We start from the raw sequence: 20,406 nt of genomic DNA on the forward strand, positions 1-20,406 counted from the left end.
GTAGAAGGGATGAAGGTTTATTTACTAAATCCGCTACAGTTTTGCTAGTGTTTGTGGTGGTGGCCTTTATAAGTCACACAGTTTTGAATGATCAATACACGTATTGCCTGAGATCCAGAAGGACTGCTGTGCTAATTTGGAAGGTAACCAGCACTCGAAGAATGGTATTACACACCAACGCAACAGAAGACTTTCAAATCACAACCTAGCTCCATTTCCATAAATCTCTCTGTATAGGGATATACAAAAAAATAAAATCTGACTAAACACAATGCACTAAATTCCCTGAGCAAAGACACTCAAATCTCTCTAATCTCTTTTACACAAGGTCTGAAAACCCTATCTCACGCACCAACAAGCTATGCATAGTCAATTTGAACTCCCATGTACCTATTTAAGCGCTCTGTCAAAAAGATAACCACAAATGACTGCATTAATTTAATGCAAGACCATCTTAAATTGGTAAAAAAACACTTAGGAAGTTCAGAACAAGGAGAAGCCACTCCTTATCACAGGGAAAAAATAGCTGTTAACATTAAGACAAATGAGCCCCATCTGTCATTATTCATATTTTCTAATAAAGCTTTCAGTGGCTACACATCTCTTCCACAAGCCACCAATACAAGTTTTAAGGGGATGAGCTCCTCCTAAGGAGACAAGATTTGGGATTTCCTGATCTCACCCCATTGTGACAGATCACAGTGCTGGACAAGGAATCTGTACATGCTGAATAACATAACGGCAAGGAAAGACCATTCCGGAGAAAGTCAGCACCGTTTCACTCTACTTAGCCCAGAGTTTCTCTCAGAAAACACCCTGCTACCCTTCCCAACACCCTCAACAGAGGGTGCTTCCAGGATGCCCAACCAGCACAGGCACCTATCTCAGACACAAAAGGGGACGAGGTAGGCCTGTTCAGCAGTCACTGATCTGCTGAAAAGCCAAAAATTGGGCTTAGGTCTTCATTTCTTTGAGGCAGTTGATGGCTGTAAACTAGAACAAATCATTTAATTTGGGTTCAAAAACTGAAGAATTCAAGAAAAACAAACAAACAAAAAAAAAAGTAGAAACTGAGGCAAAAAACAGCAGTAAAAAATATCAAGCAAGATTAATCTTCCAGCTAAGCGTTAGTCACATTTCTAGCTTAACATTTTGATTGCTGTTACTGCACACAAAAATTAATAGAGGTATGTAGGTTGCTCCAAAAGTAATGACTCCTGTTTATTCCCATAGAAACTACAACAGATATAAAGAACAAAATAACACTGCTAGATAGAGAAAATTATCAGCTACATAACACTATAAAACAGGAGGAGTTATTACTTTTGAAGCAGCCCTCATAGTTATAGTTGTGTATCAAAAAAAGAGCGCCTTCTATGCAATTGAGCAGTGATTTTTCCAAACATTAGCTTTAATTTTGTACATACATGATAAATCACATTGTGATACTTTTCTATATCATTAACAAAAGGAGCAGAATTAGAATACACAAAGTTCCCACCACCTGAGAACATTTGCTTTTATCTACTACAAAGAGTTTTTTTGTAAATTTAATATTAAAGATATCAAGTATCAACATGCTCCCAAGAATTCCATTAAGGAGCAAGAAAGCGTTGCAAGAACATTATCGTAACATAACCTAACAAACAGCTTGACACAAAAGTAAATTAATTTTTCAAATTACTTTTTTCGGACAAATGTGAAGTCCTCATTTATTTTTGTACTTGGTGAGTCATGGCGTGCTGAAAAGCTTTAGTCAAATTTCATAAAATAATTTATTTAAAACTAAGAATTTACATTTTATGTACCTAATAAAAGTACTCTTTAAAAGTTTGTCCTTCCAAACTCTTTAACCTTCTCTGTCATTAGGGTTGACTGATAAGACACCAGCTGTTTTCTTCTTCCTAGTGCTACAATGCATTCTCTTCCTTTTTAAGGCTAGTATACCCAAGCAGCAAACAGTAGGACTTTAGCCAGCTGCTAGAATGTCACAATCCTATATATTTAGCTCTCATCTCATTTACTGCCATCCCTCAGTGTCAGCCACTTAATGTCCCTTTCACTCCAGTCCACTGACATTCCTCACCAAGCTGACAACAACGCTGGCTGGATCAGCAGCTATGAGTACAAGAACACACAACAACAAAGCACAGACCTTATCAGTTATCAGAGACAAAAGCCATGACATGTCAAACACAGTCAAGGTGAAAAACATTTTTTTATTTCCAGCTCCTAATCTCAGTTTTACTGTTTCTAAATTGGATAATTGTTTACACATATTACGTTTAGATCTTTAGAGAAACATCAGTTTGCTCTTTCAGCATATTTAATTAAAACTAGTCCTATCAGCACCTAATTTAAGTGCTTCTGTTTATACTACATTTTGCTTCTTTTTTCTCAATGCTTTCCATATGTACCAAACTGCGCACATCTAAGATCTAAAACATTAACCCTTCTTTTCATGTCACAAGTTTAAAAAATAATAATCTTAATAGGGTAGTTTCACTTTCATTCCAAGAGAGTATAAAATATTATCCCTCAAAACATATTTTATGCTAGACATTCTGTTCATGTAAAAACATTAATCTAATTACTGCCATATTTTGGAAATAATTGGATTTTAAATTGCTTAGAATTATCAACGTAAGTGAGAAAGCTGTAAAGATAGACAAATTAACAATTTCATGCTTTTAAAATAGAAATCTCTGTTATCATTAGAGGCCCACTTACAATGATTTAAAGGCCCACAGTACAGTTTGGTAGTTTCCCCCTTTAAGTAGTCATAAAATCCTTTAAACAGTAATTGAAAGGTTGTTAACAGAAAGTCCTTCAGGAAACCAGATCCCATGAACTACCTAACAGTAGGCATGCTTAAGAAAGATAGTGAATAATCTGTTTCATCCTATTCACTAAGATGAGGTTTTCAGAACAGCGAGAAGACATCAGTTTCAATAACACCAGGAGATGAGTAAAAATTGTTCAATTCCATGCTCTACTTGGGAATTGTGACACATTTACCCGGAGAATTAACAAGTTGTGCTCTGGGTAAGTTGGTCTCCAAAACCTAATTGTAGGTTCCAGCAGTGCCCTCCAAGCCTCACAGTCTACATCATTAAACTCATATTCCGGTAACAAAGGATCCTTAGGATATACAGTCCAACAACTCATTTCCATAATAACACCTTTTAATTAGATGTGACTACATGTGACATTACCCAAGGCACTTAAGCTGGCAATTCTGCTGTACACTGCTTCCTATTCTCAGTAATTAGAAGTGAGAAATATATGTTTAAATTGGAGCCCCATTGCAGATGGTGATACTGTTATTACAAACACTTCGCAGAAATGGAAATTCTTATACTTATGGGACACCATTCCCCACTTTTTTTTTTTTAATCTTTTGTTTTTAATTATCAAATAAATGTAGTCTTTTTTTTCTCTTTTTCTCCCCCAGAAAGGAAGAGCTGACCAAGCAGAAACACATTTTGAAGTTATATGTAAGTAAATGCTAAGGAAAGATTCCCATCAAGAGTAGCAAGTTACTTAATCTTCCTAAACATAAATATACATCCACGTGTCCAGAACTTCATGTCATGAAAATATTATTCAACAAAGTAACTTCAAACTATTTACTCAAAATATCTATGAAGCAAGCCCCCTCTCAAAATCGAAAAACAGTAGGGCTATACAGCTAGAAGCCTTTGTATAATTCTACCATAAGACATCAAGTGATACACTCTAACCGTCAGTGAAAGGAAAAAGTCTTATAGCTTTTGATGCCTATTTGCTCTTGTCCAAATAGTACTACAAAAAATAAAAATGTTTCTTGATGTTGATCATATTTCAAATCAGAAATTGAACAATTCCATTCCTCTGGAATTTCAATTCCTCTGGAAAGGCTGTTACAAAAACGTACAATGTACACTTATAACTCCCACATCTACAAAAGTTTGCAAATACAAATCGAGATGCAGTAGCACAGGTCAGAAATGCACAACATATATCCAATTACAAACGTCTGAGTATTTCCTTTAGCACTTTGAGTACCTCCTCAAAAGGGTTTCTGCTAAGAGTATAGTAACACCAAACTTCAACATAAATCTATCTGTCAGAAGCTATTACACATACAAAGGCAAAACAGAAAAGGACCCGTAACGCCTTAGAAAGCCCAGCTGGTCAGGAGCATTTAAAGATACAAGTCTCATCACATCTACACCACAGAATCATGTACTTCAGTCAGCATGAAGCAGCACACAGAGGCAGGCAGGGCTAGCATTAGTTACAACAGCTCCTTTACATTTACCTATCAAATAATATTGAATCCATTATCCCAAAGACTTTCTGCTAAGTAGCAGCATATTAACAATTCAAAATTCAAGTTCATCTCTAACTAGCTTCTGCTTTTTACCTAGGAGCTTTTAAAAGGAAGGAGACAAACAGGCATTACATTCTGTCCGTTAAAGGAGACCAACACAGCTCACTTCTAGCAGGAAAAAGAAGTTAATTAAAAAGTTACTATAAAGCTTTGCAGTGTGCTTCAGATCCATATGTTAATTAACCTGTTAGGAGTAGCTCACATCTCTAGCCCCATATATGCTACAAAGCCAGATTTCCAGATCTCTCTCCTGTTCAACTTGTGCATCCACTATTACCTTGAAGAAACAGGAAATCCGTCAGAAAGCCTGACAAGCCTTCCAGGTCTCAAGAGCAAAAGTCTGCACTTGTGGAAGGGAGGAAAAAAAACAAAGAAATCATATTTTCAAAACAGACAGAAGTCCAAGGAACATTATCTTAGTTTGTGTTTGGTGACAACAACAAACTTTTTGCTTTCCTTTTAATGCAAGAGATCTTCACTTAAAAAAATATATGATCAAATACGATCAATTCAAACTGTAAAATTCTAAAGATGATGTTAAGATATATCATCCAGAAGTTTAATATACTAATTTGAGTAATATATTTCATACCATCAGTACTGAAGATATTATATGGAGAATGACTTGTCACTACCAGTAATCAAGATTAAAAAAAACAAAACCTGCAGCAGCGAGACAGAGCTATTTCATAAAGCATTTACTTTTTGAGATCACATGCATTTGGTGGAGGGAAAAAAATTACAATATCTGAGAAACTGTTACATATTTAAGACAATTTTCAGTCAATTCCAATGATTGTCCCAGAGAAGTCGCTCTAACAATAGCATCGAGATAAAGCTCTCAGTATCCTCTGATACACCACCTCAAATTTTATGCTTAGGACAAACCTGAATTTTTCAGGTCAGTATGTTCTGACTATTTAAAAATTACATCTTAAGTATACTTCTCAAGCATATGTCAACACTATAAAGAAAGAGAAGCCTCTGTGGGCAGAAAGGGGAACTATCAACAAACCAAAGCAACTTAAAAACCTAAACGTTAGGTTAATGAATATAGACAACATTGAGCCTTCCTGGAAGATGGGATTTTGGGGGATATTATGTTATAGAATAAGAGACAATTAACATACATGCAGGTAAGGTGCAAAAAGAGAACTAAACCAGAATTATTTTTCGTTTTCATATACAATGTTTTAAGGAATGAAATGCACAGTTTAAAGTCAGGTCAGCAATTTTCAGAAGAAATCAGAGCTTTCACAGAATTAGACAACTATACTCTTCTTAATGAGGAGAAAAACACACTAACAGTTTAAGAGCTGTGCATAAATATTTTTGTCAAAGTAACTGTAAAGAAAGAACCAAGTCCAACTATTGCTCTTATTGGCTTTAAAACACAGCAGAGACTAATTAAATACATAGAGTAGATACATAAACCAACCAGATGAATACCTACTAGCCAAACAGAACCTGCCTGCCATGCCAGCATATCTACTGAGGTAGCATTTGCCTCTTACTATAAATTCAAATGTTCAAAACTGAGATAGGTAGGCAACAGTTCCTAAGATATAAAAGAAAGAAGAAACAGATCTAAATAGAAACTTTATTCCTTAAGCTGGAATTTGCATATAATCTTCCTCTCAACAATAATCATGGAAACAGGCAAGTAACCTAACAGTATGAGGTGCAAATGCATAGAAAAAAATAATGTTGTTCAAGAAGTGAATACTGTAAATGTAACAGTGCACTAAGAATCTGCCCTGACAAATGAAATATACTTTAAGATGTTCCACCTCTTTAAAAAAAAAAAAATCAACAGTTCACATTCTCATTTAAATGACATTTTTTGTAATTAATATGCGCAGGCAAATATTCTAGAAATAAGTAATAGAACTTAAGAGAACCTACTACTGATTCAGCTGCCTCAGGAGCAATTTCTAAACTAACATGCATTTTAAACACTTCTCTACTTCACCTCTTGTGAGTGCATTTATGTGTTTACTTAATTCTCCAATCCTAGTTAAAGTGCACAAGAACAGCTATCAGCAAGTTCTGCACTGTACTCAACTATACCTGACCAGTCACAACAGCAAGCAAATATCATTCTGAAGAACGTCTTCCTCTCTGTATAAACCTTTTCCTACTCCACTAACTGTTAGAAGAGACGGAAAAAGATCCAATTAAAAACAGTGTATTCCACAAATCTCCCTGCCCCACATCTAACTTTCATTCTGCTTGAACACATATTTGTACACAATCATTCTGTGTTTTTAGTGTTGCAAGAGACAATATACAAAACATATAGAAATACTGAGAGAAATCAGGAATAGGAAGCATACACAAACTGACAAAACAAGTTAACAGCTATAGTACATGACCAACTGGAGCCATGCACCCAGATATTTTTGTAGCCCAGGAAATAAAGATATTTATGCACATAAAGCACAGAATTCTAGAACATTCAAACAAAAGAGGGTATTAAGATGACAGCTCTGATCAAATAAATTGCACACTGGAAGCCTAACTCTGCAGAGACAATTACAATTGAGAGACCAGCCATAATGAAAGGCACTGCGCAAGCTAAAACAAGCATGATAGATGTTGACGACTAGGTCTTAAGTTGATCTTTAAATAGTTCAGTTTGAAACACTCTTTGCAACTGCTAACACCAACCATTTTGAGTAAGATTAATTTAACCAACTACCTATTCTAACCAAAGCCTAAAATTATTATTTCATTCACAGAACAGTAGGTTGTCCACACTGCCTGGAGTCATCTTCTAGCCTACTATCCTCCTGCAGTACATGATCCCTCCGATTTGTGTTCATGGTATGTACATAAGACACCCAATGTCTAACAGTAACTGTTAATGTATAGATAAGAGTTCTCATACCCTTGTGAGTTGGAACTGAACAGTGATAAAGCCAGAAAAACAATCCACTACTTTCCAGAAATATCTTATATATGCTGGACAAATCTGTAAATTTAATCTCATGACATTAATTTCAAGAATTTCTTAATATGAGAGTAATTACAACATACCCTAATAAATCTATTTAAAACTTAATAAAAATTTGAAGTAAATGATAACATGTAAGTAATATTAACAGATAAATTTCTATGTGATCTCTTGTCAAATGTAATTGTTCTAAATGCTTGAAGCGTTAAATACGAAGAAAGAAACTATCACAAGGATGAGGTATAGACTAAGCTTGCTGGCACTGGTAAACAGATGCAGAGCCTGGAATATTACCATCAGAGATCACACAAGTGGATTTCTTTTTTTTTTTTTTTTTCTTTTACTTGTTTTTAAATCTTCAAGGTACCTTCAAAGCTGAAATAAACGTGTTTTGGCAATGGTTTATGTCTGAACCAAATGATGATGTGCACTAGAAAATACCCTAAATAGTGTAGTGTATAAATTTCTTTTAAGTGCTGGTTCAAATTGTCAGTAATGGAAACACATCTAATGAAACATTAGGTACAGGAGGAGAAAAGGCTTGTAGATTTCCATTTTGTTAACATCTAAACAAAGGTGCTTTTTTTCCCCCCCAAATGAATCTATTCCTTTATTACTTTCAACCAGAGAGCGTAAAACCTCATAAATATGCGACGTTCCAACTCAAACATAGCTTATTTTTAACTTACCACTTTTAGTAAAGCACTGTTCCAAAGATCTCATTAGTAAGCAAACTGTTTTAGTTCCTTCAAATATATTTGGTAGTTCTATCAGTAGATGACGTTTTCCCAAATCTTCCTCAAGCCCTGATGATTACTCTGTAGAGCAAATTTATTTACTGAGAAGAGTTACATTCCCTCTCTACTACTGCAAGAGTAAACAAGGCTAGCTTTTTTAGCTTCCTTCCCTCATCATTAGGGAATGACGAGCTTAAATAAAAGAATCAGAACAATAAATAAAGACGATGTTATCATTTTTCTAATCCATATTAAGGATACTATTAAACTCTGATATTAACAAATTGAAAAAGGATTTAAATGTTTTGTCATTAAGTTGCCCATAGTAAAATAAATCCCTGTGTTCATCACTCTGTTGTACTACTTTAGCAGTTTTAACTAAAATGGTCAGAAAGCATGCACAAGCTGTTTATCACTGCTGGCCTCTGAGCTTCAGTATACTCAAAGGACATGCTACTTCAGATGCGATAATTACTGACTTCTTACATTTATACTGAAGAGGCACAGAAGAGTTCCAACAGAGAATTTCACATTGATCAGAGCTAACAGGGCATTTATTAAAAATAAAGCCATGATTGTAACAGAAAAACATCTATTCAGTCCAATATTCATAGGTACTAATTCCAAAAACCATTTAAATTGGTATTAAAATTCAGTCTCTGCTCTTACAGGGAAATTCAAGAGAAGAAATCATTTAATTGAAGCACAGGAAATACTGAAGACAGAATTAACTATTCATCTACAAACAACAGCAAACACCTCCCCCATTTACTACAGGCTCTAATTTTCCAGATATTTCCAGATGCACTCTTTGAAACTGTGATGAAACTTTTTTTCCATGAATTTGAAGTTCTTTCAAACCACAACACCAAAAAGTTAAATGATGATACGAAGATGTAATTGTAGAGAAAATATAAGTTTAACCAAGGGGCAAATTACAAAACTATTCTTTATTCTAAACAATTTGTCTGACACACTTCTGGAGCACATAAATGTCTAAAAAGAAACAAAAAACTAAATAGCCAAAATCTTTGAGACTAACATTTCCATAAATATCAAACATCTTCCAAAGACAAAAGAAGGAAATAATATATACATAAAAGCATGTGCAATTATAGTACTGAAGCGTGCACTGAAAAAAAATGAGCCTGACTGCAGATCACCCCAACAGTCAGACAATTTATCACTCTGATCATGAAAAACTCCATACCTTCAAATACTGGAAGTGCAGACTCTATACAGCCCACGTTTAAAAACTACTCAGATGAAAATTAATTTTGGAAATTTGAACCTTACATCAACTACATTCTTAGAATCAAACCCAGAATGAAAGATACTCAAAAATTATTAGGAGACTGAAGAGGATTTTATACGCACGTTAGATATGTAATTGAAGCTTATATATTGCTTTCTCTGTGTAAGTACTCCAAGAACATCGAAATAGTAGTATCAAAAATAACAGAAGCTATGAAAATTCACTGTTCTTTTCTTTTTATGCATACACACACAGTTGTATGTTATATGGAATGCATATAATACACACATGATTGTTTTAAAGAGATAACATACCATTACTTTTAGGTCTCAAAATTGATTTAGATCTCTGTGCACAAAATTACACTCCGGTGCTATTTGGTATCCACTCCAGTCAACTCATCTTTGTGCTTCAAATAACTTCAAAATACTTCCCAGAATGTATGTTTATTAGAACACTACATTAGTTTACTGATGTTTATTTTAGCTTCTGTTTAAAGAAAAATTAAATCTACATCAGAAAACTGTTTCTCATCACTTTCCTCCTAATAACCTTTATGATTACCCAGCTTCATGTCTTTGTAAGGTAAACAAGATTGTTAATGGCAAGAGAATGACGGCAAGGGAAGGAATAAACTGTATTTATCAAAGTAATCCTGATAGCCTGCATAGTATGTCTTCCCTGAATCCAATCACAATTTAAGCAATTGCTAAATATGAATAAAAGGTTGAATGTATTGATGTGCTATTAGCAATTGCTACAAGTTAAATTATCTTTAAAGTAAACATCATGTTCAAGACCAGTTGGAACTACAACACTCCAGGCTTTCTGAACACTGTATTAGCTTAAACACTAAGCAAGATATTTCATTCCTAACTTCGAGAAAGGCTGTAAGAGCTGTTCTTGTATGCACTAAATAGTCCGGTTCTTAACTAATCATCAAGGCTGTGAAGATCCTCATTCTGAGCCAGGAACACACAGACAGACAATGGGTAGACAAGAAGAACATTGAGCAAATACTGGAATTGGCGACCCATTCAAGTATGAATTGCAGAGTACAACACACAGAACCTATCCAGAAAAAGAGATGTGTCTCCTATCAAGTTGAAGTGATAGTCTAATAGTATATAATAATACCTGGCATGACTGGTGGCAAGTTCTACTAACAGATGACACCTTAACTGAGTGAAGCAGCACTTGAATGAACAAATTGATCAGCATTTTCTACAAGCATGGGATTGAGTAAGCTCAAAGTTACTCTTCCCAGTTTAAAGATAGTCAGAAGCAAGCTCAGAAGTATCAGAAAAGTATGTTTGAGCTAGCATAAGGATTTGTTAGTAACAAGCAAAAGAGTAGTGAAATGTTTTCTATCAAAATTCTCACACTATCTCACAAGAAACAACCACCTTTATATTGCAGGTCATAAATATACAAAGAACAAGCCTCTCCAACTGCTGAATTTCCAAGAGCTTTATAAAATAGTGATCACTTCAAGGGCATTCTTCTAAAGGCAAACAAAGAGGTAGCAGTAGCTAGAGTCAGGAAATCCTACAGCCAAAGTGTTACACAAGTGTTTTATCCGTACCACAGACAACCTTTTCCCTGGTTATTTACAATCTATTTGATAATTAACTGCCAAACAAGTGCTGAGCTACTGCACCCTTGATTTCTGGAAGAAAAGCTTAATCATCAACACAATTCATTTTTATTCCTTTCAAGTCATGATTCCAGTAGATCAAGCATCAAGTTCTATAAAACCGCAAATGATAGTTAAGGTAGCTGCTCACAAATGACACATCATACAATTATAACATAAATGATTTCAACAATAGGCTATGTTTTAAAAAGCTATGAACTAATATAGCTCTAAAACACATACACACATCTAAATAATATGTTAGTTTATTTTACAGACCAACTGCATTACACAGTTCCTCTCAAAGATTTAGAATTCCAAGTAGTTTCCAAAGAATAAGAGTTTTTTGGCATGGATGCAGATAAGCATATGTATACCTATACACATAAGCAGATAGATATTTATATGCATATTCCCCAAATTCAACTCCTGCACTAGGGGGAACTAACAATTTCCTGACAATGATTAAAGAAAACAGATGGGGTAGACTTTGACAGGACAATTTTTCAGTAAGTTCTAAGAAATTACTCAGATCAGAGAGTTCTAAATATTTCTAGTTAAATGAAACCATTCTCCTTCAAAATGCTACAGATTCAAAAGAAAAGGTGACCCAATGGAAATTCTGACAGTTGAATGCATGCAAGAAACTTTGCCTAAGGGAAAATTCTATATGCAAAAGAAGTGGTTACAGAGGCATGGGACAAATGGTAGTACCATCTCTAAGTGGTGTCCAGGAACATCTAGGGCAAACTACTGACTTTTAGAATAATACTTAAGAGAAAAGTACACTGTCCAAGAACTACATCCCCCACAAAACTCACAACACGGTTTCTCAGGACTGACAGCATTGAACGAACAAAATAATTCAGATCTTAGATACAGTAAATTATAATCCACACAACCTCCAACCACTCACCTTTTGCTTCACTATGTATCAAGCCACCAAGCAGTACACAGACAGTTTTCCTAAGAAGTATCTTGTCAAAAGCGATTCAGAGTGAGCAAATTTACATTTAGAGACGACCATAAGGATCAAGAAATAATTTAGGGACTAAAAAGATATACTTACATCTGGATATTCTTTTACAGGCACATATAGTTTCTCTTGTAACTGTACAATAGGTCCCACAGCATCTGGTAATTCTGCACTTCTCTTCTCCGTACTACCATTTAATGTGTCGTTATACATGTCTTTCCGTACTCTGCTAATTTCTGTAGGGGGAAAAAAAATGTATATTATGTATTAAATACGGTAACAGTTTACAATCTATCATGACAATCTCCTCTATTTAATTTCTCCCAAATCTCATTGTCAATTTCTTCCTTTCTAAAAGAGCATTACTTTAAGACAAAACACAAATCTACTTCTTTTTTATTGCAGCAGATATCTTAAGCCCTTTCTCCACAACTGTAAATTTGCTGCCTACTCAGTCCTATTTATGAAATTCAACTGTTCAAGTACAAATTATCTGCAAGCTCCTGAAAAGTTACAAAACTGTTCATGATTTTAGAAGTATACAATAGCTGTTTAAATACTTATTACAACCAGGCTTCTAGGAAGAAAAAAATTGATGAGAAAAATAATAATAATAATGAGGAAAAAAAAATAATAGGAAAATGGAGGCAACTACAACATTTGGAAATGAAATGGTGCATCTGAGCTGTAAGAAACATGACAGTCCAAGTAAAGAGTTACTGAGCGCATGATATGACGACAAACTAGTAAATAGTTCTATTGACAATCCCCCACTATGACGAATAAGTGAGCTGGGTCATCCCTACACACCTAAACAGATAAGCTTGTAATTATTATACACAAATATATGTGTATACATAAAGGATATATATATCCTATTTTTTCATTGCAAATAAATGAAAAACTCGTGGAAGTTAATCACATCACTAGGGAACATCATAAGTAGTCTTCTAAGTACTGTTTCTGCCAAGTACATCTATATTACGTATCTACAGATGTTAATTTACTTACAAAATAAAGCTGAGTAGATATAAACATGGTTGTTAAAACAGATGACTTTGTTCAAATTTAGGTTAATTTCACTGAACATTAGCTTTGAGAACAGATCCAGAGTTTTAACAAGACCTTATACTTTGTTCCTAGTACTGTTAAAATAGTGTTTAAATTGCTGCTATAGGAATAAAGCAAGTAACAGTTCATAACTTACTACACCAAAACTAGTACAAAAAAAATTATCAATGAGCTTATTCCCAGTATCCCTGAAGAACTGCTTAGATCTCATGTATCACCTGCATTCCAATCTGAAAGTTAACATTTAAGCAAGTATTGTTGCCAAATCAGTAAGATAAGACTTAAAGTACAGGTTTTAAAGTAAATACAGATATTTCATTATTTCATTACTTTACTCAGAATTGTTTCATCTGCTTTCAAAATGTCCAAAATTAAAACAAAAACAAGAGAAATTTTATTTTACTATGAACAGAGGAAGCCATAGAAACAAAAAGTCACTTTAAAGTACAGTAGTAAACAAGAAGATAATAAGAACTTGTTTCATAACCAAGGTTTTGTGCCAAACAATTTACAGCTGAGATTCCACCACTTGAAAAGCTGGGGGAAAGGGAGCCTGCATAATGACAAGTTTCTGAAACACAGCAGACTTCATTTTCAAGCAAATTATTCTGAATTATTTCTAACATACTCTGCATATTCAAGAACAAGTTGTTTCTCCGCTAGAAGCTGACATACTCAATCACATATACCGTATAGCAATTTGGTGCTTAACACCTGTTTAGTATTGAGAACACAAATTTCATCATCATATAATCATAGCTCACGGGGAAAAAAAAAATCCACAGCCTCATCTACACTCACGGTTTTGGCAACAGGCACAAAAAATCCACAGGACGACAAGCAGTATTTAGCCTGGCTCCAGCATACAAAGAAGCTCTTTAACACATCTCTTTGAACAAATATTACTATCTTTTGGCAGACTCCATTTCCTTTTCATTCTTTTCAGATTTTCCATTAACTTCCACTACACTCAAACAGGCTACACATTTTGCCTAGGTTTCCAAGTGTAAGAAGTAACACGGTCATTTTTATCTGTGCTTGGCAGCTACGGAGTAGTCGCCCTGAAAAACTCATTTTCAACTATATCATTCATGTACAATATAAACACTAACATTAGATACTCTAGTTTTCAAACGCACAGAAAAAACACACACCAAAAAAAAGTAAACCCACGTATTTTAATCTTTGTTTTGCAAATACTTGTATGTCACAGCTGTGGCACAAAAGAACTAAACATTCAGAACACACACATTACGATAAGCCGACTTGAGAACTACCACTGAACACTGCCTTTTGTTAAACCGAAGTCATTTATCACGCCTCAAATGTTACATACAGCTAATACATCAATCAACTTAAGATCTTCTATTCCACAACAGGACCAGACACTGTATAGCTAGCTTGGCTTCTGTCTTCTCTCACCAGGTTCAAGCCATCGCAAACTGATGATCAGGGATAGTCAACTACATTCATTCAGCTTCATCACTTCTTATTCTTCCTTCTCCTTGAGCTTTTATCTTCTTTCTTGTCTCAGATACTTTTTCCAAGATCTCAGAAGAAATACTCAGAAGCGACAGGTAAAATATCAACAACGGTTTTCCATTTTTCCTTCAATTGCTGACCAGGCCCCCAAATTCTTCTTTTGTCAAACCGCTGTGTGGGAGCATATTTTCACTTGTGAGGTATTTAGAAAAACCAGAGAGCTGCTACCTAAATTATAACCTCACGTTCATCCATTCTCTATCATTCTGCTGATTTCTTTCACACATTTCCTTCACATCATTGGTTTTAGCTATATCAGAGAACCTATTTTCCATCCTAACTTCTTCACCCAGCCTACTCACAAGCACTCTCCCAAATGCTCTAGACATATTCTTTTTTTCTTCTCCCCACCTTTTAAGACTAATGGGGCATCTGACACCTGCTTCCTGTTTGACCACACTTTAACCACACAATAGCCTTCAAAAGCCCATACACAAAGTACAGAATTTTGATCATATGATTTTACTTCGCTCCATTACACTAAAATCGAGCTTCCAAGTCCTTGGGTACCTTGTGTCAGTCATTTTAAACAGTTCTACTACCCTATCTACTTTTTTCTTTCTTCCTTTTTCCCCAGCACCTCCAATAAAAGTTTAACTGGAAGTGCAGGAATACTCCAGAATACCTCTTCAGGAACACATCAGAAGAGGTAGAAGCTCCACTCTCTTCTAACTCTAACCTAGTATCATAGTTTCATTCTATTTTGAAATTCTTAAAAATAGGAAGAATAGTACACAAGTAGGAAAATCACATACTCCCAACAGCTCACCTTTTTGTATTTTATCAATGCATGCACAAATCAAAGAAAGAGCAACTCAAGTAAAGAGACTTATTTATGTTTACTTCATATTATCTTCTCACAGACTACTAAACAGATATTTCTGTCTTTCCTTCTCAAAAGCTTCTTTGGCATGCGCCTCATGAAATCACACTTCCCATGTTCATATAAAAGGCTTCGGCTTCTCCACAAATTCTTGCACCATAGTATCTTACAGGAAGCCAACCAATTAGAGAATAAGTCAAGCTTTATTTTCAGTGTCAACATCTAAGTACAGTTCTAACTACTTTATCCTAACATCATAGCAGTAATTATATTCTATAGCACTCAAGGGATTTAAGTCAGTTATTAAGGAGAGATGCTTAATTACAGCAGCAGAGAGGACTAAAGAAAATAAAAAAGCAGCTTCACTATACCTATAAAATTGAAAAGGTCTAAGCACCTACCTCTACTGTGAACAGAAGTAGAAACTCCCACAAAGAATTTCAAAACTCATATTATTAACCTTTAACAACAGTCTGTTCTTACTCTAAAAGTGACTTAAGTTCAACAAAAAAAAAAGATGGATTTGTCTTGTTCACAGCAGAACACTGAAGGAACGGATTCAGAAAAAGACAAACCGGTTTCAATATAGTTATCTTATTCTACCTTAATACAGCATGACATAGTCACCTATCCTAACAGTGACACATTCTTGCTTCAGAAGAACATTATTCTCCCTGTGCCCCTGAGAGCTATGCAAGTAATCTTTTCTTTCTTTCTGACAGCATTTTTCACACCAATACCTAAGATACAATCCAAAGCAGGACACATTCTTTATTACAACTACATTTAGCTACAGATGCATACTTTTTTGATTTCTTCATGCTACGTAATCACAAACTATCCTTCCGTCTTGAGGGCATGAAGGACTGTGGTTCAGCTGAATTTTTGTCACCACATTAAGAGCCACCAAAAGGTTACTGCTTCCAAGCATCTACTTTGAGGAAGGAAAACTTGGTGAAGGTGTTCAGGACAGTAGCACTGAAAAGTGCAGAGGGCTACTAAACCGCTAATAAAGATGATGCAGAATAGAAAGCCACCAAAAAGGTTCAAATTCTTCCTCTCTCGTTCCTTTCAGAGTTGCACAGAAGAACCACATCTGCCATTTTTGATTTTTACAATGCAAAGCAAGTGTGGCTGGAACAATCCAATAGCCAAAACCAGTTTGAGATTCAGAATGAGTTAAAATATTAACTATCTAATGACTCAAATCAACACACTTTGCTGAAGAAGCAAAGCTTGGCAGAGTTGAAGATTTCCAGTCATAAGCTGGTTTCATATGGAAGGGGGCGGGAGGGACAACAAAAAACAGACCTTAAAAAGCTAAATCTTTAAGTGGAATTGGTGGGGGCAGGGGAAAAGTTATGTTCATAAGACTAAAGCATATAAGACACTCAAGCCTTAGTGATGCATAGATCATTCCATTTCAGGCTTTCTTTGAGAAGGTACAAACAAGTTATGCCTGAAATAGCAACACCAAACTTTTAAGCTCAGCATAATTTTATGTGGTTAGAAACAAAAATACTGCTCTAATAGCTAATTTTGTTCCTACAGACCATGACACTAAGAACAAAAAAAAAAAAAAACAATGCTTTCAATATTTTCTCCATTTCTTTGGTGAGAAAAGAACAATTCTGAAAGCTTTCAGAACACTTCAACAGTTCCAAAATTCTTGTGATCTGTATTAATTAAGCTGGGGGGGTGAGGGTAGAAAAACAACATTTCTCCTCGCTCTTTCCTACTACAGCTTCATATTCTTAAAATGAAATGCTAATGTGTGCAAATATTTTAATGAAGTATTATCACTGCACATAACTTCTGCTAGATTATCAATTCAGAAATTTAAAAGGAATTTGAACAATACATTTTTCCTATCCTTTTGCAATCAGATAGGTCCCCAATAGGGCAAACAAATGTTACAGAGTTTCAGACTTGCAGATTACCTTTCTAAAGAATTCAAATCACTATTTGTGATGGTAGGTAAGTCATTCCATAAAGTTCCATTAGAACTTCAATCATAAATTAGATGCACCTAGATGCCTTTATCATCACTTCCTACTGCCTTTATACACCATGCTGCTTACCTCAAACATTATCCAATAATACTGTAAGCAAAGCACTTGAGATAGTTTAGCTAATAATTGAGAGAAAAAAAGCAGGAAGAATATAAGTATCACAATCTGTTCTCAATGAAGAACTTCTAAAGGCAGACACGCTATAACCTCTCTTCACAATGCTCTGAAGGCTAACACAGACTGTGTGCACCAACTACAAGGTGACCAGCATGGTAATACCTCACAACTCCTCTATTGACACCAGGCACACCACATTTAAATACATCTTAAAATGCAAAATAAAAAAAGGTCCAAAAAAACGCAGCAGCAGAGTCTCACATACACAGCACCTTAACTCAGAAGAAAAAGAACTTGAAAATCCTGGGCACCACCACTGAGAACGTGGTATCAGACACAGATGAAGCAGCCTCATACACACTCAAAAAATAGTGTTTGCATTTCAGATTTCAACTCATCCTCTAATACCTTGTCAATACTCTACTTCCTTTCTCTTTCTTCCTCTGAGCCCAATCTTGCAGTAATTTTTTTGATGAATAAACTGTCACACCAATGATAAGTGGGCTGCACTTTCAACAACTTTTTCAGTACTCTCAGTATCAAATTGAGACATACTTTTTGCAAGAACCCACAAAATGCCTTCTCTTGTGACCAGCTGTTAAGGTCTGCAACAAACTGATTTCAAAAACAGATAAAAAAGCTCAAAAAACAGAGCATGGTTATCCTTTCTCTCTATATTATCACAGAATCATAGAATGGCCTGGGCTGAAAAGGACCTCAAAGGTCATCCAGTTGCAACCCCACCCCAGTGCAAAGTCACCAACCATCAGACCAGGCTGCCCAGAGCCACATCCAGCCTGGCCTTGAATGCCTCCAGGGATGGGGCATCCACAACCTCCTTGGGCAACCTGTTTCAGTGCGTCACCACCCTCTGTGTGAAAAATTTCCCCCTAATATCTAACCTAAACCTCCCCTTTTCTCAGTTTAAAACCATTCCCCTTGTCCCATCAATATCCACCCCCATAAACAGTAATTACATATAAACATCAAAAGACAGTTTTTAAGTGTTTTATTGGTGGAACATCACAACGCTTAAGTTTTCTAATCTAGTAGCTTTAATATTCTTATTTAGCAAATAAGTAGTTTTTATTTAACACAGTTTTAACAGTCATCACTGTTAAAAGTAGTGTTTTTTGCTGCTACTGCTGATGCAGCAGAAATGGAATTGCAAGCTAAAGAACTAAGTAATTTTTAATATTATGCCACATGAACTCGTACCTTGCATGTATCATCAGTACAGAGACTGAAACGTTGCACAGGCATTCATTCTACCCATCCAGGTCTATTTATCAGAGAAATGCTTGAGTGTTAGGCAAGATTCCTATAATCTTTCCTTCAGAAACTAATTCATGGAAAAACCAAGGATTTTAGGCAAATAAATCATGTTAGAACATCTGGCATCAAAGCTAAGAAAGCAGACATACAGAAAACAGTCCACTTCTAATGCATTTTTGTACATGAGCAGTTTTGGTTTAGAACACAACATGAAACTCTAACAAAATGATTTGGCAAATTCAGATGCCACTGAATTTGTGCATTTGACTATGCACTTGTTTCCGCTTTCTAAAACTTCCTCTTATGTTACTCAATACAGTGGTGTACCAAAATGACCCTAACAAATCTGATCACAAGTCCATCAACCCTATAAATGCATCTGACAGTGGCAATTCACAAACACTTAAGAAAATAATACAAAGAAGCAACTTCCTTGTTTTGATAAACTCTGAAAGCTGAATGTTTGAGATGAAGTCCTGTGTCTGTATATACCTGTATGCTTCAAACAAATAAATGTAACATCAATATCAATTTAAAAGTTCCTAACAGGAAGGATAGTTATAGGAACCTTTCCACGAGCTGCTTGCCATCTTCAACTAACATCATCTAGCAACTGGTGTACAATACCCATCCGCACTCAAATGACAACTGAAAGACTCTTGAATCATAAGCTGGTAGACACAAACCAGTACATCTAAACTAGGAGTTAAAGAAATTCACTGTTTCTGAAGCAAGTATTAGAATCACGAAAACGAATCCAGAGCATTCAGCTCTTTGTCAGCATTATTAGAAAAGGCTCACATGGTAACTCAGAGTACATGAACGTACACTGTCTGCTTGTTACAAATAGTCTATCAACATGGGTTAGATTAACAGAATCAACTTATAAAATTTTTCCACTAATAAAATCCAACAGAACAGCACAACCACTTTAGTGGATCTGAAAGATCACATTCATAACACGCTTACTTACCATAAACACCTTTCACTCTATTTCTCTTTACAGCAAGTTACATAAATACTTAAAGTAGAGTGGATATGCATACTTCATGTTGTTACCTTTATTCCCCTCCCCCTCTATCCCATTCCACAGCCATTAGCTGGAATCAAATGACTATTAAGTACACTTATTAACAGCTTGGATGTCTTTGATGAAGGAGAATCAGCAGTAATAAAATTCTGTCCAAACTATCAATCGCATGAAGAAAGAAAAAAGAGCCATCCACTCTATTAGAAATTTTAAACTCCATTCTAACTTCAAATCTTCCCATGCACAAGTCAGGCCGTTGTCCAGTCCCTAATGGTATCTTCCACAAATGAAATAAACTGTATTTATCTTAATAAAGAATACTGTCACTGAGATGCTGATGAAGAGCCTTCATCATCACGATTTGGGCACTAGGTTTTTGTACACCTGACAAAGTATTATTCCATAAGAGGCAGAGCCAACATCTCACTTCAACTGGAATCTTACCCATTTGAAAAGGACAGACCAGCTCATCTCATCCCAAGTTTTCTTCTCCCCCTCCCCCTGCCTTTGTTTTTTGTTGTTTTTTTTTTAATTATATATTTTTTTAATTGGTCATGTACAGCAGCAACACAACCCTAATTTTAAAACACAGTTCTCCCTA

General features: G+C 35.3%; 1 protein-coding gene across 18 annotated transcripts in view; it reads right to left on the reverse strand.

Annotated features, from left to right (window-relative positions):
• Positions 1-20,406, reverse strand: part of QKI (QKI, KH domain containing RNA binding) — a 133,719-nt gene that overhangs the window by 87,704 nt on the left and 25,609 nt on the right. For all 18 annotated transcript variants that reach the window (XM_015858033.3, XM_015858031.3, XM_015858030.3 and 15 more), the window contains exon 2: positions 12,029-12,171. In XM_015858033.3, the coding sequence (XP_015713519.2) occupies positions 12,029-12,171 (143 nt within the window). The remainder of the gene's footprint in view (positions 1-12,028; positions 12,172-20,406) is intronic.

Source organism: Coturnix japonica, chromosome 3, assembly GCF_054131305.1.
Source record: "Coturnix japonica strain WE chromosome 3, WE-NBRP24, whole genome shotgun sequence".
NCBI lineage: Eukaryota > Metazoa > Chordata > Aves > Galliformes > Phasianidae > Coturnix > Coturnix japonica.